The following is a 17,776-nucleotide window of genomic DNA, read 5'->3' on the forward strand; positions in this document are numbered from 1 at the left end:
CAAATGTATGTATTTTCTTTGTTTAGAAAATTTATATTTTTTTCTCAAAATTATATGTACAAAATATCGAATTTATAAAATTCGAAAATAATCTATAATTCCTATGAATAATTATTCTTTGTAGATCTACTTATTAGATACTGTTTTTCTTACTAATTAATGCTATTTTTAATGTTTTTTTTTTTTAAATTTTCAAAAATCTTAATAACATTTTGTACCTGCAAACACAATAAGTGTATTCCCTACCCAATTATTTCTACACACAATACAAAATTATTTAGAACAACATACATTCATTTTATGTTTACTGTTAATTTTTTATACCTATAGGCCTTAATTTACTATTTTGTGTATAACATAACGTATCTATATTATTCATAGGTATTTATGTATGTATATAACATAAAATTTTATGTTCTTCATGTACACAAACATAATGTACAAATATATTTCATTTACAGTTCCATTTTTATTTTTCATTTTATTGAAGCTTTAAAAGTAAAAAAATTTTCAATATCTATGTAGCTACAATCCAGAAAATTTTAAAAAATTCAAAAATATTTTTTTTTATTAATTAAAATAAAACTTACATTGTTGCAAACATTATTGGTAATTGTTTTATTGATTTTGATGAATTGAATTTTTTTATTTTTATGGAATGTTGAAAATTAATTTTTTATTCTTTTAAATGGAACCAAAGAAAATTTCATTGAAATTGAAATTTTCATAAAACTATTGCACTATTTAAGAAATACTTTTTTTTTATTTGAGAAAAAAAAGGAAATTATTACAGAAAAAGCAAATTTACAAGAAGAAAAAATAAAACCACAAAAAAGACGATCAAATTGGTTCCAATACGAAAAATTATAAAAAGTTAATTAAAAAATTAAGTAAAAAAAAAATAAACAAAATAAAAAAAAATATTTTTATAATTAATTTTTTTTATATTTAATTAAACGCTACGATATTTTATTTATTATTTCCATGTAAAATAACTATTATTTTTTTTCTTATTAAAAATTAATAATTAATTTTTATTTTTTATTATTCACGTTAAAAATATTGCATTTAAAATTAGAAAAGATTTTATTTTATAGGGATAGAAATTTAAAAATTTATTAATTTATATTAATCTAAGATTTATTATTATAATTTAAAATTATCTTCTTCTTTTTATATATATTATTATTAATTTTATTTTATTTTTTGTTAATAAATATTATTATGTCAACTTTCTTGTTTGAATATCAAATATAAACTAAACCAGGATTTCTTTACGTATATTGGATTTTTATTTTTCAAAAATACAGAAAAATAATAATAATAAAAATAAGAATAGCTAGTACAAAATAATTGAAAAAAAAAATACAATTGATTTTAAAATAAAAAAATAATATTTATGAATATAAAATATTGATGTGTGTAAAATTTTAACACATACATACATATGTGTATGTGTGTATTCAAATTAACACAAACATAAGATCGTATAAACTTATAACTGTATATATAAGTGTTTCGATATATGGTAATTTTATAAGTAAAATTTTTCTGAGTGTAGAAATTTGTTTAAGAATTGACTGTAAGCAACCTAGCACTCAGCAGGAGCCAAAAACCAAATCGTTTTAATAAAAATAAATTTGCAAGATCTGTTGGTGGTGCTAATAATATTCAAAATTCTTCCAATTTCAACATAAAGAATAAGTCAATTAAAAAAAATTTCTATGCATTTATTTTTCGCTATTTTTTCTTAATAGTGCCCTTCTTTTTTGTTTGTTCCACTGTATATTTTCATATTATATGTTAAAATTTATTTATATTTAAATCATTGATGAGTTTGTGTGTAACACACTAACACCATTAGCATACACGTAAATGTACAATTAGATTCAATATGTATATTGAAATGAAATCATAAAACTCATGTACAGTCGTCGTTGAAATTTATAACATACAATTGTACAAAAGATACTCTCATAATTTACTAACAGCATAAAACATATGTATGTGTATGTACATACGTTTTTAAGATACTTTTATATCAGTGTTTGCATTGCGTACACAAAAACGATTATGTACATATAGAAATACAATTTTTTATACACAATATTATTTGAATTGGAATATAAAATGGTGAGGGTAATAATGAGTTTAAGCTTTATAGAACTTGTGTACATATAATTGAAAATGTACTGTTTAGCAACTAGGTATGCATATTGCCTTCAAGAAAATATCAGCTGGTACATTTTAATGCTATACTGATACATATTGAAATTATTAAAATACTTGTACGTATGTATGTTTATAAAATGAATGTGTATTATATTCAATAAAAATCTATTATAAATAGAGTATGCGATCATTAACTTTCCTTATACCATAGAGTAAAATCAACTAGTGTTGTGAAATATTACCATATGACATATGAGATTACACTCGTTGCAATATTCTTGTTAAAAATTTAAGAAAATAATATCATAAAATTCATGTTTCAATGCAATAATTCAAAAATTGTTCATATTTTTATATAATTGCAGTTATAGAAATACAACTTTATAAAATATTCACCTGTGAATGTGAACAAGTTCACGTCAAATATTATTAAAAGAATTATAACTGCTCCTACCTCCCCAGTCTTAATACTTTCCAAACTCAAACTTCCGTCATAGGAAATTTTCAACTGGTAAATACTGAAAAAATATGCCAGAAATATTGAAATCTACACGAGTTACTTAAAAACTCTTTCAAAACTTATTCAAAGAAATGAAAATTATATTGCTAAAACAGTTTTATTGAAGATTTTTTAGATCAGATCTAAGGCAACTGTAGAAATTTTTGAAATTATTCTGTACTATTTCGAAGGAAAAACCAGATTAGACCTAATAATTTTAATACAATCATAACTTGTTTTAATTTTTAATTTTCTTGACTTTCGAGTGAATCATTCGGAGATCGGCTTTTGGATGTAAAATGAAGAACTTAAATTTAAGTATGTAAGTATACCTTACAATAAACTTAAATTAGTTCAAAATTTTAGAAATTTTATTTTAAATAGCTTTGTAATTTGAATTCTTGTAAATATACATCCATACATCTAAATGTACATATGTACTAATTAGTCAATAGAAAACATTTAAATAATTTTATGAATTATGAAAAATTTCTAGAAATTGTTAAGTAAATGAAGTATAAAGAAACGTTTTTACAGCAATATAATAGCGAAAATCTTCGGAATGAGGATATTTTTCCAACTTGAGATTTTAAAATCTAATATTTGCAAAATTTTACCAATCCATTTATATAATCTCTGTATAACTTTTATCATTTATTAATATTTCCGTCCAATATTTTCCTAAAAAGAAAATTAAGAGTTTTGTAATGCATTAAGTGAAAATAAATATAAATGGATTTTGCCAAAACTTATAATACAAATAGTTATTGCTAAAAATAATGTTAATAATAATTCACTAAATAAAAAGTATAATAAGAAAATAATTTATGAAACTAAAAAAATTTGGGAAAGGTTAAATTCCAACTATATGTAAATATGTACATACATGCATACATATGTATATCGCCGTCCTTCAAAAACCTAAATATGAAATCGGTACAACGAAGAATCCTTTCAATTATTTAACTACAAATTCAACAAGATTTTTCACGACTTCCCTAGATGCAACATTCAAAATAAAGTGCAAATACTTTCATTTCGCTCTTTAATAATTTAACTTTATACATAGGTTCTCATGGAGTTTCTCGAATTTCTGGAACTCTCTAGTCCCTTCATCCATATAAGTACAAATTAGTTGATGCTTTTGTACTTGCATATGTGCAATTTCAAGTACATATAACTAATGTGAATAACTTCACATATTTTATTGCCTATTCACTATAATCTAATTCAGTTGAATTCCTAAAATGAACTTGAATTTATTTACATAGATATTTATTTCTAATTTTATGACGTAATCCATATTCAACACTCTTTTTTAGAAATGTCAAAACGATGAAAGCAGCCATTTTTTTCATTCCAGGAGAAATTATGAATGAAAAATTTGATTTTATGTAATCTTATATTGCAATTTATTGATCAATTTTCACTTACCCGGATGCTTCTGTAGAGCCTTTAATGGTTGCGATTTTTCTTAAACCCACAAATTCAATACAAAATTCTGAAAACACGCCAGAATTAAAATAAACTTCTTGACTTGACAAGAAACAAATTTTTTATGGAATTGACAAGAAAGTTCCTAATCATTATTTTTCGTTAAGTAAAAATTGTCATTATTGTCATTCGCATATGTTTCGTTATTTTCTTAACTTATAAAATACTGCCAAAATTATTTTTAAAAGTATTGGTATTGCCAAAGTAGTTCAGTAAAAGCAATTTTTGATAATACTGAATTTTCCAAGAGGTGTTCTAAATATATCTCTACTTGATGCCATAATAGATTTCAATAATTTGATCATTTATATTTTAAGCTTGCGTTTGAATAGAATCATTAACCATTATTATAGTCGAAGTTTTAAACTTTAATGGCAAACTCTGTCATTTAAGTTAATGGGCAAAAAGATTTAAGCGTTTATTTAAAAGTATAGTACATATTAAATATTAAGATTCGGTTGACAGTCACTTCCCGCAAAATTATGATTCCGCTTAGTTTTAATGTGCTGAACGAAATTTTTGTGGGAAGTGACCGTAAACCGTAATGACATTCGCAGTTATATTGAACATAAGAAATTGAAAATGTGAACTCAGCTTAAGGACTACTATATAATATTATTTGAAATAAAATTAGACATATGTGCTATATACACATTTCAATTTGTGTACACTGTATTCCTTCGCTTCTATAGAAATTTTATAAACACAGGAAGAATTATTTTTTCCAGCGATTTTTTTATGATAGAGAATTATTTGTGTACAATTTCTTTTGAGAAATGCCAACTGTAATAGCATTAGATATTTCTCTGTCAATGACTTGTACTGTGTCTGAGACAGATGAAACTACATATCATAAATTAGCTGTTCAAGGCATTAAAGAGTTTCTTAACTATTTAAGCACAAATTGCAAACTTGAATTTGTTGCATTAGCTACTTTTTCAAGTACATGTGAGATAGTAGTGGATTTTACCCGAGACTGTATGTTAAAACGGAGAACTGCTTATAGTAGTTCTCCGGCTTGAAAGTAAAACTATGTACATATAACATTTTTTTAATTTTCTTATTTTAGATGAGAGTATTCGTCAAGCTTTAAAAAAGATTGAACACATCGATAAAGTTAATTATGAAGATCTATTGCAAACAGCAAGTAATGCATTAGCGACTAATTGGGGCACTCAATGTTTATGCCAAGTGATAATATTTACAGACTGTGGCTTAGGATTCGGAAACACGTCATTAAAAAACATTATTAATAATATTGCTACAAAAACAATTGATATAGCTTATCCTTACATGAAATATTTGCAACCAAACAGAGTAAATTTTGTTTGTATAGGATGTACGAAAAACACATATTTCGCTTATGCCACACAAATTTATCAGCAGTTTTTGACTGTTAGCGGTATAAAAGGTCATTGCTATAAGATTAAAACATCCGAAAATTCAGCAAAAGAAGGATCAAATGAATTAAATAGAAATAGTATCTCAGAAATGATCGAACGTGTTTGCGAAGCAAATTACAAACCATTTGAAGCTGTATTAAAATGTGGTGGTTATTTTAGACTTGAAAGTCCAATTATTCTTTGGCCTGCTCCAACTTCGTATAAACCACCAACAAAACAAACCTCAATACGGATTTCAAGGAGAATAGAACTATGTGGGTTTATTGGTGTTTCCGATGTTGGATCGCCTGTATCACTTTCAAGGCATTTAATTCTTCCAAAACATGAGCACAATGATCGTACAAAAAAAGACAAAAAAGAATCGTCGAATGAGTTTGAAAAATTAGAGAATGAAATACGAGCATTTTACTCAAAGGGAGACGGTAATAATTCTGAAGAAGAAGAACCAAAACATTCACAATCAGAATCATACAAAGAAAATGTTGTTGTACTTTTGCATGGTGCGCTAAAAGTTGATAATAAAGCTGCTCTTGTTCTTTTAAATGATAATTGGTACGGCTTCATTTACTCCTATGCGGATACTAAAAAGAAGTGCAATCTTATGTTAAGCATACTACCACCTGGAAATAAAGTAGTGCCTTGGTTAGGCGATTTTCGTTTATTAGGCATGTCTGATGACATTTTGCCTGGTGAAAATCCTTCGTTCCCAGTTAAATCAGAAAAAAGAAGCTATTCGCAAAATATTGTAGTTTGGATAAAAACTTCTGCATTAAATTCCGATCTTCAAAAAGTTCTAAGGCACGCCAAAAAGTTACCAGAAAAAACACCACACTTCTACAAGGAGTTGAATAGAATTCGAAGGGCGGCTCTTTCTTTGGGTTTTATTGAACTTTTGGATACATTAGCAATAATTTTCGAAAAAGAAATATCTAATTTACCACAAAACGCCAGCCCGGATTGTGCTTTACAATTTAGACATGCAGCTGAGCAATTAAGAAAAAACCGTGATTTTAAGGGTTCTATCACTGCTTTACCAACAAAATATAATCAACTACAATAAACGGTTAATTAGACATAAAATTTAACTTATGATTTATTAAGAAAATATATAAAATTTATATAAAAAACTGAATTGATACAAGTTGTTGTATATGATTTTTAATGAAATTAGTTCAAGGAAGATAATGGTTGTCAAGGATACCACACACGTAATTTTAAGATCGACATGTAACATTTAAAGATGCTTAAGTAGCAACATAATCCAAACGTCTAGTAAATATGTTTGTTAAATAACAAAAATGTTCGCACAAGCATAATCACAATTTTTTAAATTAAAAAATTTTAAAAAATTTCATGTGTGGTATGCTTTGAATATAAATTATAAAAATTTCTATACAAAATAACATTTTACGTTACAACTCTTTGTGTTGTACTTATTTCCTTGAATGAATTTGCACTAATATCGGTTCTTGGACGCCTAAACAATAGAACATGTGGTTCCGGGGCGTGAAACATGTAGTGAATCCATCCAGGACTGAAATTATCACATTTATTAGTTTTATATGTCATGTATTTATGATACTAAGGCTGTACCTTTGTTGAACTCCAAGATTTCTCCATTCACTTTCCGTCATTAAGTGAGACTTGGCTACGTTTCTTGCTATATCAGGTGGTAATATTACATGCCTAAAACAGTTTAATAGCGTCACCCTTGCATTATGTTTATGTATATAAATATTTAATTCCGATATACCTGTATTCATAGAGCGCATCGAAATATTTTTCCGAATATTGAATTTGATCCGCAGGCATTTTGATAAAGTATTAAAGTATTAAATTACACAAAAATACCAAAATGAAGTTGTTTTGAAAAATTTTAATTTGTTTTTAGTTTTGTTATTCGTTTCAACCACAAAAACAAACAATTTTCATAGGTGAAAAAAATTTCTATATACTTTCGTAGTTCTCGAACAAATTTTGACATTCAAATGACACTTAAAAATTTATTGGGTTGCTTGGTTTTAAAAAATTCGTTGGCTTTTTTATTTGATAGGGTAACCAGATCGTCCCGAAATTTTTATTATAAAATAGATTAACATACATATATATTACATTTTTCAGCATATTGTAATTTAAAACATCACGTTAAGTAAATTCATACATTCGGTAATTTACAGCGATTCAATAAGATTTTTTTCCACAATTGCCCTACTGCTTTATTGAAAATAAATTCTGAAAGCTTTAGATGCATATAATTAACAAGTTTATTATTTACATTTGCATATTTATATATGCACTATTTTTATACAATGGAGTCAATACGAATCGTTTTCAGTTAATCCAATTAGCGTATAATACATAGTTTCATTGTAAACCAAATTATTTTTTTATCTTTTTGATAACCAAATTATTTTTTGACAACGTCAAAATATATGTTAAAATTTTTATGATTTTTTTATGATTTTTGGTGAGAAAAAAAACGCTTCCAGGGCAAAATCTATTACTCTTTACTTATTCCCATATCTACTCATTTTCCATAAAAACAATTTTTTTTGGTAAATCATAAATTTCAACCATTATTTTAGTAAAAGAAGTAAAATATTGAAATAGTACTACTGGTAGATAGTACTACTATTAAATTCTTTAAAAGAATATTTATTATAAAATATATGAACGAAATTTGAAACTAAAATAAAACTGTTCATTTTGCGAGAATTTGAATAATAAAAACGAACTTACACAAAACACTTAATTATCACAAAAATATAAAATACTTCTTACTTATCATAAATACACAAATTTTGTTCCGACAGGAAAAATTTCTTCCTCGCTGAATTGAAGTATTTAAAAAAAAAATCTAAAATTATTTTTCAATTTTTGATGGAAAATATTTTTGTTTTTGTGTACAGCCAGTCTATGTTTCTTTCGTCTATTGTTTGTAAATCTTCGAACAAATTCCAAATTTGAATTAATTTTTAAAATGTCAAATATCAATTTATATATTCGTTTCAATTCCAAAACATACCATTATCGGCTCAGTTTAAAAAACGGAACATTTATTTATTTAAAAAAAAAAATATGTTTAATAAATAACGGTTATGCGCAGAATCTATCAATGTCAAAAGAAATTTTTTTAAGTTGAAAAGAACAAAAAAAAAAATAACTAAAATATATTTATTAAGAAAAAAACATAAGAATGGAGAAGAGTATCGTACATTTATTACAATTTTTCATAAAAATAAAATCGAATTTATATTTTCTTAAAACTTTTGTTGGGGTTTCGGGCGGTTTCATATATCGCTAAGGAAACAAAAAACGTTACCATCAGCGATATTTATTTTTGCTCTACTTACATATAAAACAAAAAAAAAAAGGAAATTTTTTAAAACATAGGCGAGAGCATATTAAGTTAACAATATTTAAAAAATATTAAAACAAAAAAGAAACAAAAAAGAAAAATTCAAAAAATTTAATTAAATTAAATTTAATTAGTTACAAAAGAAAAATTAATTTACATACATACATATAAAGTTAAAATTCCGTTCAATTAATATATAATACAAATTATATTACATACAAAATATATATGTAATATTATATAGAAAAAAATAATTTATGTAAAATATTACAATTATCATTTTTATTTAAAATATAATATAATATAAAAAATTACAATAAAAAATAATAAAAATGAATTCCAGTTTAGCATTTGAAATTTTAATGTATTTAAATTCATTTTATTTTGGTATGTTTTCAATATGTGAGTTAAGTATTTGTGTTTTAAAGGCAATTAACTTGAATTATGATCCAACAATTTTATTAAAAGATTCTTGCGGTTTAGTATTATTATGTATAGTTGAAGGTGAGCTACTTAACGCATATAAGTATAATATTAAACGGTATCTATTTATTATATCATATAATATTATAATTTTATAAAATAAAAATAAATTACTAAATAAGTACATTTTGTTTAAAAAAAAATTATTAGTAAATCTTAAAATAATTTAAAATAATGAAAATAATCCAAAATTTAGAATGTTTATTTTTAAATTTTATTTTGAATGAAACAAGAATAAATCTTCTTATATACGAATACGATGTCTGTCTGTTTTTTAATGTGATATTATCAATTAAGGATATGAAGGACATTTAAATGCGCCGTATATATGTAATGCATATATAATATATAATACAATACATAAAAGACACAATATAGAAATAAGAAAATTACATTATATAAAATGAGAATTAATTTAAATATACGCACATAAATTATTATTAACAAAATTTATATACAGTGAAATTTTATTAATTCAAAACTATATAATCATAAATACATTATATGGAAAATTATTAATGAAAAATCTTTTGGGGGGAATTTAGTATAATAGTTTTTTCTTTATTATTATAATTTACAATATACATTTATTATGTGTATAATAAACATTATGTGTATCTAATTTTTGTTTTTTTTTTTTGCTTAAAAACAAATGGGTACATATAATTTCTATTTGATATATGAATGAAAAAATTGTTTTGAATTCAATTATATTTTTTATATAATGTTGTGGAAATTCGTAAATAATCTATACTTGAATTTAAAAATTGATTTTTCATAATAACATACAGAAATATATAAAAAATTTTATTAATTAATTATATATGTTTTTTTCAAATGAAATTTTAGAATTGGTATTGTGCTTTTAAAGATCTGAATGAACGTACTATTCCAATAATGTACCCATTTTCAATTCTATTATTTACCGGAAATTCAAATTTATTTGCAATATATAACAGATACGAAAATATAATTGCTTTATTATTGTCTACAAATATACATAAATGTATGTATACTCGTATAATTGGATATTTTTTTTTACAATAAAAATATTTTTTGCCGCTGCGATAACATAATTCTGCATATAAAAATTGAATTAAATAATAAAAGCCATTTATGTTTGTATATATGTTATTACATAAAATTCGAAATTATTCATAAGTTTATTCTTATAACTTATGTACTATACATATATAGAAGTTAATTTTCAGTGTGTTTTAATAGACTACGCCAAAGCAAATAAAAATTTCAGTCTAATTTTTGGGTTATGAAGAGAAGAATTTATCAAATTTACTATTTAAAATTGAATTTCGAATGATACGGTATACTCATAAATATTGACAATTAACACTAATAGTACATTCACTTTAATGCTCCTTATTATTTTTTAATAATATAAGTAAACACTTCAGTTTATAATGCGCATACTTGTATAACAATGTAAAATGTTAAAGCCTTGTTGTAACTTGCTTAACAATGTAAAACTTTTGTGAACGTTCTATAAAGAAAATGTTAAGCTTAATAGAACTTGAGCTTTTTTAGTTTTATTTTGTTGTTAATTCTTTAATTTGAAATAAATATTGCGAATATATTAATTAAATATAAGAACCCATATAGAAACATTCAAAGTGTTGGGGCTCTTAAATCTTTATTAAATAAATAAATAAATAAAATTAAATATGAACTTATATAAATAATAAAAAATATAATAATTATTTAATTAATTAAATTTTTACATACTTAATTATTTATTATTTATTTATTAATAAAAAAAAAAATTACTTAAAGATCAAAGAAAGTAAATAAAAAATTTTAGAAATTAAATTTTCAAATTAAATTTATAAATATAATAAAATAGAAATAAAAAAAATTTTTTTTGTTTTTTTTTTTTATTTTAATTTTTTTTTATGTATATAGCTATTAGGATAGTATTAGGACGAAAAGGAAGTATAAGCGATCGAGGTAAGCAAATACATACATACATATAAATGAACATTTTATTATCTATATACACATACATATACACAAGATTTATATTATAACGAATATTTAAAAATCGTATGTCTACTTACTTTATCGTATTTAATTAAAGAAGCCTAAATAAGGTCCTTACATTTCATTGTGCCCAAATATTTTATTATTTATAATTTAACTATACTAAAATTTCATTTCATTTAGTTCCAAGTATATTTTTGATTCGTAAGTGATCTGCGGCATACACTTCATTTTAAAAAAATTTATTAAAGTGTAATTACACAAAAATGAAAAAAAAATATTTTTTGAAACATATTTTCTATATTTATTAAATATACATTATTTATGTTTTGCACGAATATCTTTATTTATTTTGCAATAAAATAAGAATTCGTATATATACATATAGTAAAACTGTAGTATATATATAAGTATACATGTATATACTCATTGTATAATTAGTTTGAAACTATTTTCTGAAAAAATACATACATATATAAATTCTATGATGTCAAAATATAACATTATTAGATATTGTTTATTAGAATAACAAAGTCTTATTTTGAATTTTTAAAAACACATTCAGTTTAAGATTAAAATTTCAAATTTTAAATGCAAATCCACAAATATAAATTTATCAATAATATTGCTGTGTATATGAGAAAGATAACACTTTTTACGTGCACTCTCAATTATTTTGTATAGTTATGTAAAATTTAAAGAGTTCATTCCGCTGTCATTATCACTATAAATCATAGAATCATATAAAAAATAATTAAAAGTACTTTAATTAACAATTTTCTCATTACAATGACGTCATCCTCAAAAATGTATAAGTTTTCATTTATTAAATTTTTATTTATATTGAAAGGGAAAAGTTCACGACTCTTAAGTTTCTTTTTTTAAAATTTAATTTACAATTCAAAATCACCTGACTTCAAAATGGCAATAGTACTGTTTATGGTACAGTTTATGAGTTATAATTGTGTTAGCAGCATTACTGCAATTTTGAAGTCACATAAAGTCACATTATTTTGTTGACATGAAAACATTTCAATGGCATCATATTTTTTTTTATAACGATTAAAAATTTTTAATTCAACATTTTAATATTACACATTTATTCACCACACATTAAATATTATTTTTTTTAATTTTAAAAGTCACATTTTTCTTCAGTCATTTTCAACTGTTTTGAACTCGCGCATAATTTTATTTTAAAATTAAATTGCAATTAATAATATAAAAAAAAACAAATTTAAATATTTTATTAATTACAATAATTTAATACACACACACAATATTTATTCATATTTTATATACATAGTATATTTTATTTGTTGAGCTCAAAATTTGCACCTTTGCTATTCTTTGTTTTCTTTTTTTTCTTATATTTACAGATAGTTGGACAGGAAATCAAAGAGCGTCTTTTAGTTCGACATCTGGCCGACCAGGTCGTTTAATGTTTCCGTTTTTTTTTGTGTTTATAGATTTTGTTTAATTAATACTTAAATTTGTCTATGTGTGAATTTGTTTGTTTTGTGATTATTAACAATTAATTTCTTTTTTATTTACACTAACATTAGGTTATTATATTTTTAAAAATTTTTGATAATGGAAACCTACATATAATTAATTAATATTTGAATAATATATAAATTGTGTAAATTAACATAACTAACCAGTGAAGGTGTTTTTAGGACAAATCTGATAAGATTCAAATTTATTTTCTCTTACGACATAAATATTACAAAGATAAATGTCATACTATTTCGGAATACAAATTGATTGATATGTTTAATGAAAATTTTAATCCGTATAAGAAACCTGTGTTTATTAAAGTCATATTACACCAATACCTCGCTCTAAGACGTTTCAATTTGCGACGGTTTACATCATGACAAAAAAAATTTGCAATACATTTTGTGTTACTTCTCATGTCGTCGTAAACACTCTTAACTGAAACTTTATATAAATTAAAATGAATATTTTTAAGTAATATAAAATTTAAAAATGAGCAGTGGGTATATAAATGACTTTTTAATATATCACAAAATTATATACATATTACACAGTCAAACTCAAGTGCGAAATTTTCCATAACATGCATTGCTTTATTGCATTTTCCATTACGAAAATAATTATTATATTATAATATTATTCGTATTAATAGAATTTTCTTGTATTTTTGACGTTTCAATACCAAACATTCAAAAATCGGAACTCTTCCTAACACGAAGAATCGGAATTCTTCCTTCTACAAAATGAAATTAGTAAATACCAAATTATTTTAATTATTGGAATGCTTCTTTGATATTTCAACACACCTATGTACAAAAACTTATTTTGAATTGCGGCGTTTAATTTAAAACGATTTTGTTTTCGCACCAATTATTATCGCTAATCGCAGTGTTGGTGTATTTAGTGTTTGACATATATTAGATTACTCTAACACGGAATTCGGATAGCTTGTTACATATTCATTATCAAAAATTTTTGTGAACAATTTTTTTAAATTAATTTTTAATTAATTTTTTAAAAATTTAATAATAAAGAATTTAGGTCCGATTTTGCACTTATTCACAAAAATTTTCATACACTATATTTAAAAATTAGTGAAAATTTGAAATATTTGTTAAGTATTTAATATAGAAAACTTATTTGATAATTCAATTAATGTTTCACAGTAATATTCACATGATAAAAAAAATATTCTCTACAACAAGCATGATTTTATATTTAACATTAATAGCAGCAAATAAATCAATTATAAGTTTCGTTTAAATTTTTAATTTTTCAAAGTTTGAATCGTTAAATCTTAACTCTATTAAATCGCAATATCGGAGAAATGTAATCAATTACAGTTTTCATGAATGCAAATTGAATGTCAATCTACATTTTAATTGAATTACTCAAGCAATATTGGTTATATAGAATTTTACAATGATTTTCATACTAAAATGTGATTTTCATTCCGGGCCTACAATTCAGATACTTTTCATTTTTTTTACGTAATTTCTTTTACGATTTATTTTCAATATTGATTTTCATATTTAATTTTAATTTATTATAAAAATTTATAACTGTGATAATAATGCAACAAAACTCATAGTATATAAAATTTTTTTTATTTTATATAAAAAAAAAATAATAATTTCAGGATGGCAAGTAATTTGTTCTGTGATCCTTACATTCCCTTGCACTGCAGGTGTGGTTTATTTCTTATTTTTTCAAGCGTAAGTATAATTTTTTGTTAAATAAAATAAATTTATATTTTTTATGGTATATTAGGTCTCTGGCAGACATGGATTTACAGTTTGATTGCAAATTAATTGCAAGCACACTTAACCGCAACTAAACTATTTGAAACTATTTACTTAATTCCAATCAGTTTTTTACAAACTATTTGATTACTTAATTGCATTTGATGATTCTGTTGAATGAGTGCATATTTGAAAATAAATACAAATAAGCAGTCACAGCTGTGAAACTAAAAAATGTATGTCTGTCAGAGCCCTTAGGTATTAAATCCTTTTTCGAGAACCTTAGAAGGCATATCTAAGAGAAAATAATTATCAGATTTTCTATATATAAATTTTATATCTCACATCCAACATCTTATAGTTGGAAAAAATGTATATCACAAAAAAAATTAAGTTACTAGAAAAATAACTCGAATGAGTTTTAAAGCAATATCGTGAAGCATCATATCTACATATACATATGCATTTGAAATAAATTTTATTAAGCGGCATGTTTTCAAAATTTTGTAATAAAGTTCAAAAATTTTGAAGCGTTGTTAAAGCGTCAATCCCTTTATAACCTGTAATGTTGTACGCGTGCCAATATTTTTCTTCGAGAATAAAATTAAACATAAACTAAGCAAAATATATTAAAATTTTTTTAATAAATATAGCAGTATCACAGTTAATTTCCTTAAAAAGAAACTGAAGGATTCTTTATAATTATTATAAACAAAACAATTCTTGAGAAGATTCTTTAATGTTTCCTATTTAAAAATTAAAAAAGAACAAAGTATTTATGCATGTTTATGTACATATTCCCTTTAAGTACTTCCTACGAATTTTTACATGTGCAACACAGTATAAAATTTATAATTTTTACGATGGATTTAAAATTGAAAATTACCAAGAAAATTTTATAAATATTTTAAACAACAATTTATAATTCATAATTTATGATGCAGGATTTTTTGTTCATAAAAAATAAATTTTGATCTTTTGGTTTGGATAATACAGATAAACAAGAAACTTCAAAAAGTTACTAATACGTTATTATAAAATATAGATAACATGGAAATTATAAATTTTACCATTCTTCCTAATAATTTCCCTATATTTATAGTGTTTTTTAAATTTCAATATGGACAAAGAAGGAAATTCGATCAACTATAATAAAAATAATATGTATATGTGAATGACTATATGTAACATAAAATTAATAAAATATCCTGTTTTTCTTAATAATATTTGACCTAAATTAAAAAAAATATATTCGAAATATTATAGTGTAGATATTTGACGCTCCCTTTTCTTATAATATATGGTTTTCTCCCAAAAATGAAAACAAAAAAAATAGTGTTATTATTTTCTTTCTCTATATATAAAATAGAGGAAAAGTGAAAGGTGAATGTCCTTATTTTCACCATGAATGCATACATATATAAACAAACAAATAATTTTATACGAAATGTCCATAATTTAAAATAATATATTATATCTATAATATCTAATGTATAATACATATTATAACATGAAAAATAATATTTTATTCCTTTTTAACAATTTTAAATATAAAAAACAAAGAAAAAAAAAACTTAAATTTACATTTTCCCATATACGTTCATAACGCTTGTTTTCCCTTCATTTTCTTTTTTCATATACAGGCACATTCTAAAACTCGAATTAATTTTATGTTCCTTAATGTTGGGAATGCAAATATCGGAAATTTTAGCAGCTATCGGATGTATTATTGGTTTATGTCGACCTGAATCATATACCTAGCATTGGCTAAAACAGGCCATTCAATTTTTATTGAATTTGGCGAAGCGTCATGCAAAATATATTCCAAAATATTAACACGTCAATCAAAATAAAATGCAAAAACAAAATAAAAAAAAAATAAAAAAACCAAGAATACAACAACAACAACAGAAAAAAAGTCATACAAAATTTTTGATGTAAAAAAGCAAAAATACTCACATGCATACATACATACATATAGTAATATGGAAGCCTATCAAATTAAAATAAAAAGAAGTAAGAATTTCGAATAATAAAAAAATAAAAGAGCAATAGCAACAATAAGAATCAGGAAAAAAAAACCAACAAAATAAGAAAATTTTTTCTTCCGTTTCAAAAGAAAATTTTATTGAAATCATAAAATGGTTACCAATTTTTTAAAACAAAACTCAAAGAGTAAAAAGCTAAACACAAGAAAAACAGCAGAAGAAGAAAATAGCAAAAAATATATTCGATTTTTTTTTTGTTTGTTGTTGTGAAAATTATGGGTAAGTGAAAAAACAAAATTTTCTTTTTTCATAAAAAAATTTTTAAAATTTATTTTTATTTCATGAAAAAAATTTTTTTTTAATTATTTTCATTTTAAAATCAAATGATTCATCTGTAATATTGAATAATGGATTTTTTGTTTTAAGTTTTTCTTATATTTACATTTAGCATACTTTAAATGAATATTTTATTATTTATGGGAATTTTTTTAAAAAAAAAATTTTTATTATCAAAAATTAAAATATAATGCAAATGCATAATATACACATAATAGGCTTAAAATATACTGTAAATATATAGACGATATTAAATATTGTGGTATCATAATTCGGAATTTGATAATCACAATCTAGAAATTTCTGGACTGTATATTTCCGAACGGACATGCTTAATATGAATAATGAATTTTTCAATAATAATAATACCAGCGGTTTATAATAACTGAAATATCATTCTTCAATATTAATTGAAAACCTCTCTTTTTTTTTAATTAAAAAATAAATTTTTTTAGCTTTTCTCTTAAATTAAAAAATATTGAATTATTGCATATTTTATGGGGAATGACCAAAACTACAATAAGTTTTATTACAGTTATGTATTAAAATATAAATATGTATTATTATAATTTCTGATTATATAGAAGATCTTAAGAGAGTTACCTACTTATATTTGCATTTTTAGAATATTCATTTCTTGCTTTGTATAATTTGATTTTATATAGTTTCAAAGGAATTATAAACTAAAAATTAAAATAATATTCAACAACGGTTAATTTGAACGCAGTTATTTTGAAATAATGTGGTATATTTTACGTTAAAAGAAGAAATTTTACAGGTTCAACTTGTATATATGATAGTATCTC

The 17,776-nt window shown here is 23.1% G+C and overlaps 4 protein-coding genes across 6 annotated transcripts in view; 2 read left to right on the forward strand and 2 right to left on the reverse strand.

The window, feature by feature from the left end:
- Positions 1-4,229, reverse strand: part of LOC129613089 (cyclin G) — a 43,015-nt gene extending 38,786 nt beyond the window's left edge. Inside the window, exon 1 of one of the 2 annotated variants that reach the window (XM_055527010.1) lies at positions 4,106-4,229. The gene's annotated coding sequence lies outside the window, so the exon portion shown is untranslated. Of the gene's footprint in view, positions 1-590; positions 827-4,105 lie in introns of those variants that run through there. The other variant, XM_055527011.1, reaches the window with a different exon arrangement.
- Positions 4,230-4,820: 591 nt separating this feature from the next.
- Positions 4,821-6,700, forward strand: LOC129613010 (integrator complex subunit 14). The gene is made up of 2 exons (XM_055526885.1): positions 4,821-5,143; positions 5,235-6,700. Exons 1-2 carry the CDS (start codon positions 4,942-4,944, stop codon positions 6,626-6,628), a joined length of 1,596 nt encoding a protein of 531 aa, XP_055382860.1. The 5' UTR covers positions 4,821-4,941; the 3' UTR covers positions 6,629-6,700.
- LOC129613012 (cyclin-dependent kinases regulatory subunit-like) lies at positions 6,637-7,532 on the reverse strand. Its single transcript, XM_055526886.1, has 3 exons — positions 7,322-7,532; positions 7,162-7,254; positions 6,637-7,102 (listed from the first exon to the last, which is right to left on the reverse strand). The coding sequence occupies exons 1-3, from the start codon at positions 7,378-7,380 to the stop codon at positions 6,976-6,978; spliced, it is 279 nt and encodes a 92-aa protein (XP_055382861.1). The 5' UTR covers positions 7,381-7,532; the 3' UTR covers positions 6,637-6,975.
- A 1,425-nt stretch (positions 7,533-8,957) lies between these two features.
- Positions 8,958-16,907, forward strand: LOC129612990 (transmembrane protein 216-like). 2 transcript variants are annotated; one of them, XM_055526861.1, is made up of 5 exons: positions 8,958-9,430; positions 11,327-11,371; positions 12,784-12,837; positions 14,544-14,619; positions 16,290-16,907. In XM_055526861.1, exons 1-5 carry the CDS (start codon positions 9,259-9,261, stop codon positions 16,405-16,407), a joined length of 465 nt encoding a protein of 154 aa, XP_055382836.1. In that variant the 5' UTR covers positions 8,958-9,258; the 3' UTR covers positions 16,408-16,907. The 2 variants fall into 2 exon arrangements, with proteins under 2 accessions (XP_055382836.1, XP_055382837.1); XM_055526862.1 differs by lacking the exon at positions 12,784-12,837.
- Positions 16,908-17,776: the final 869 nt, after the last annotated feature.

Source organism: Condylostylus longicornis, unplaced genomic scaffold (assembly GCF_029603195.1).
Source record: "Condylostylus longicornis isolate FDR11 unplaced genomic scaffold, ASM2960319v2 ptg000080l, whole genome shotgun sequence".
Classification (NCBI taxonomy): domain Eukaryota; kingdom Metazoa; phylum Arthropoda; class Insecta; order Diptera; family Dolichopodidae; genus Condylostylus; species Condylostylus longicornis.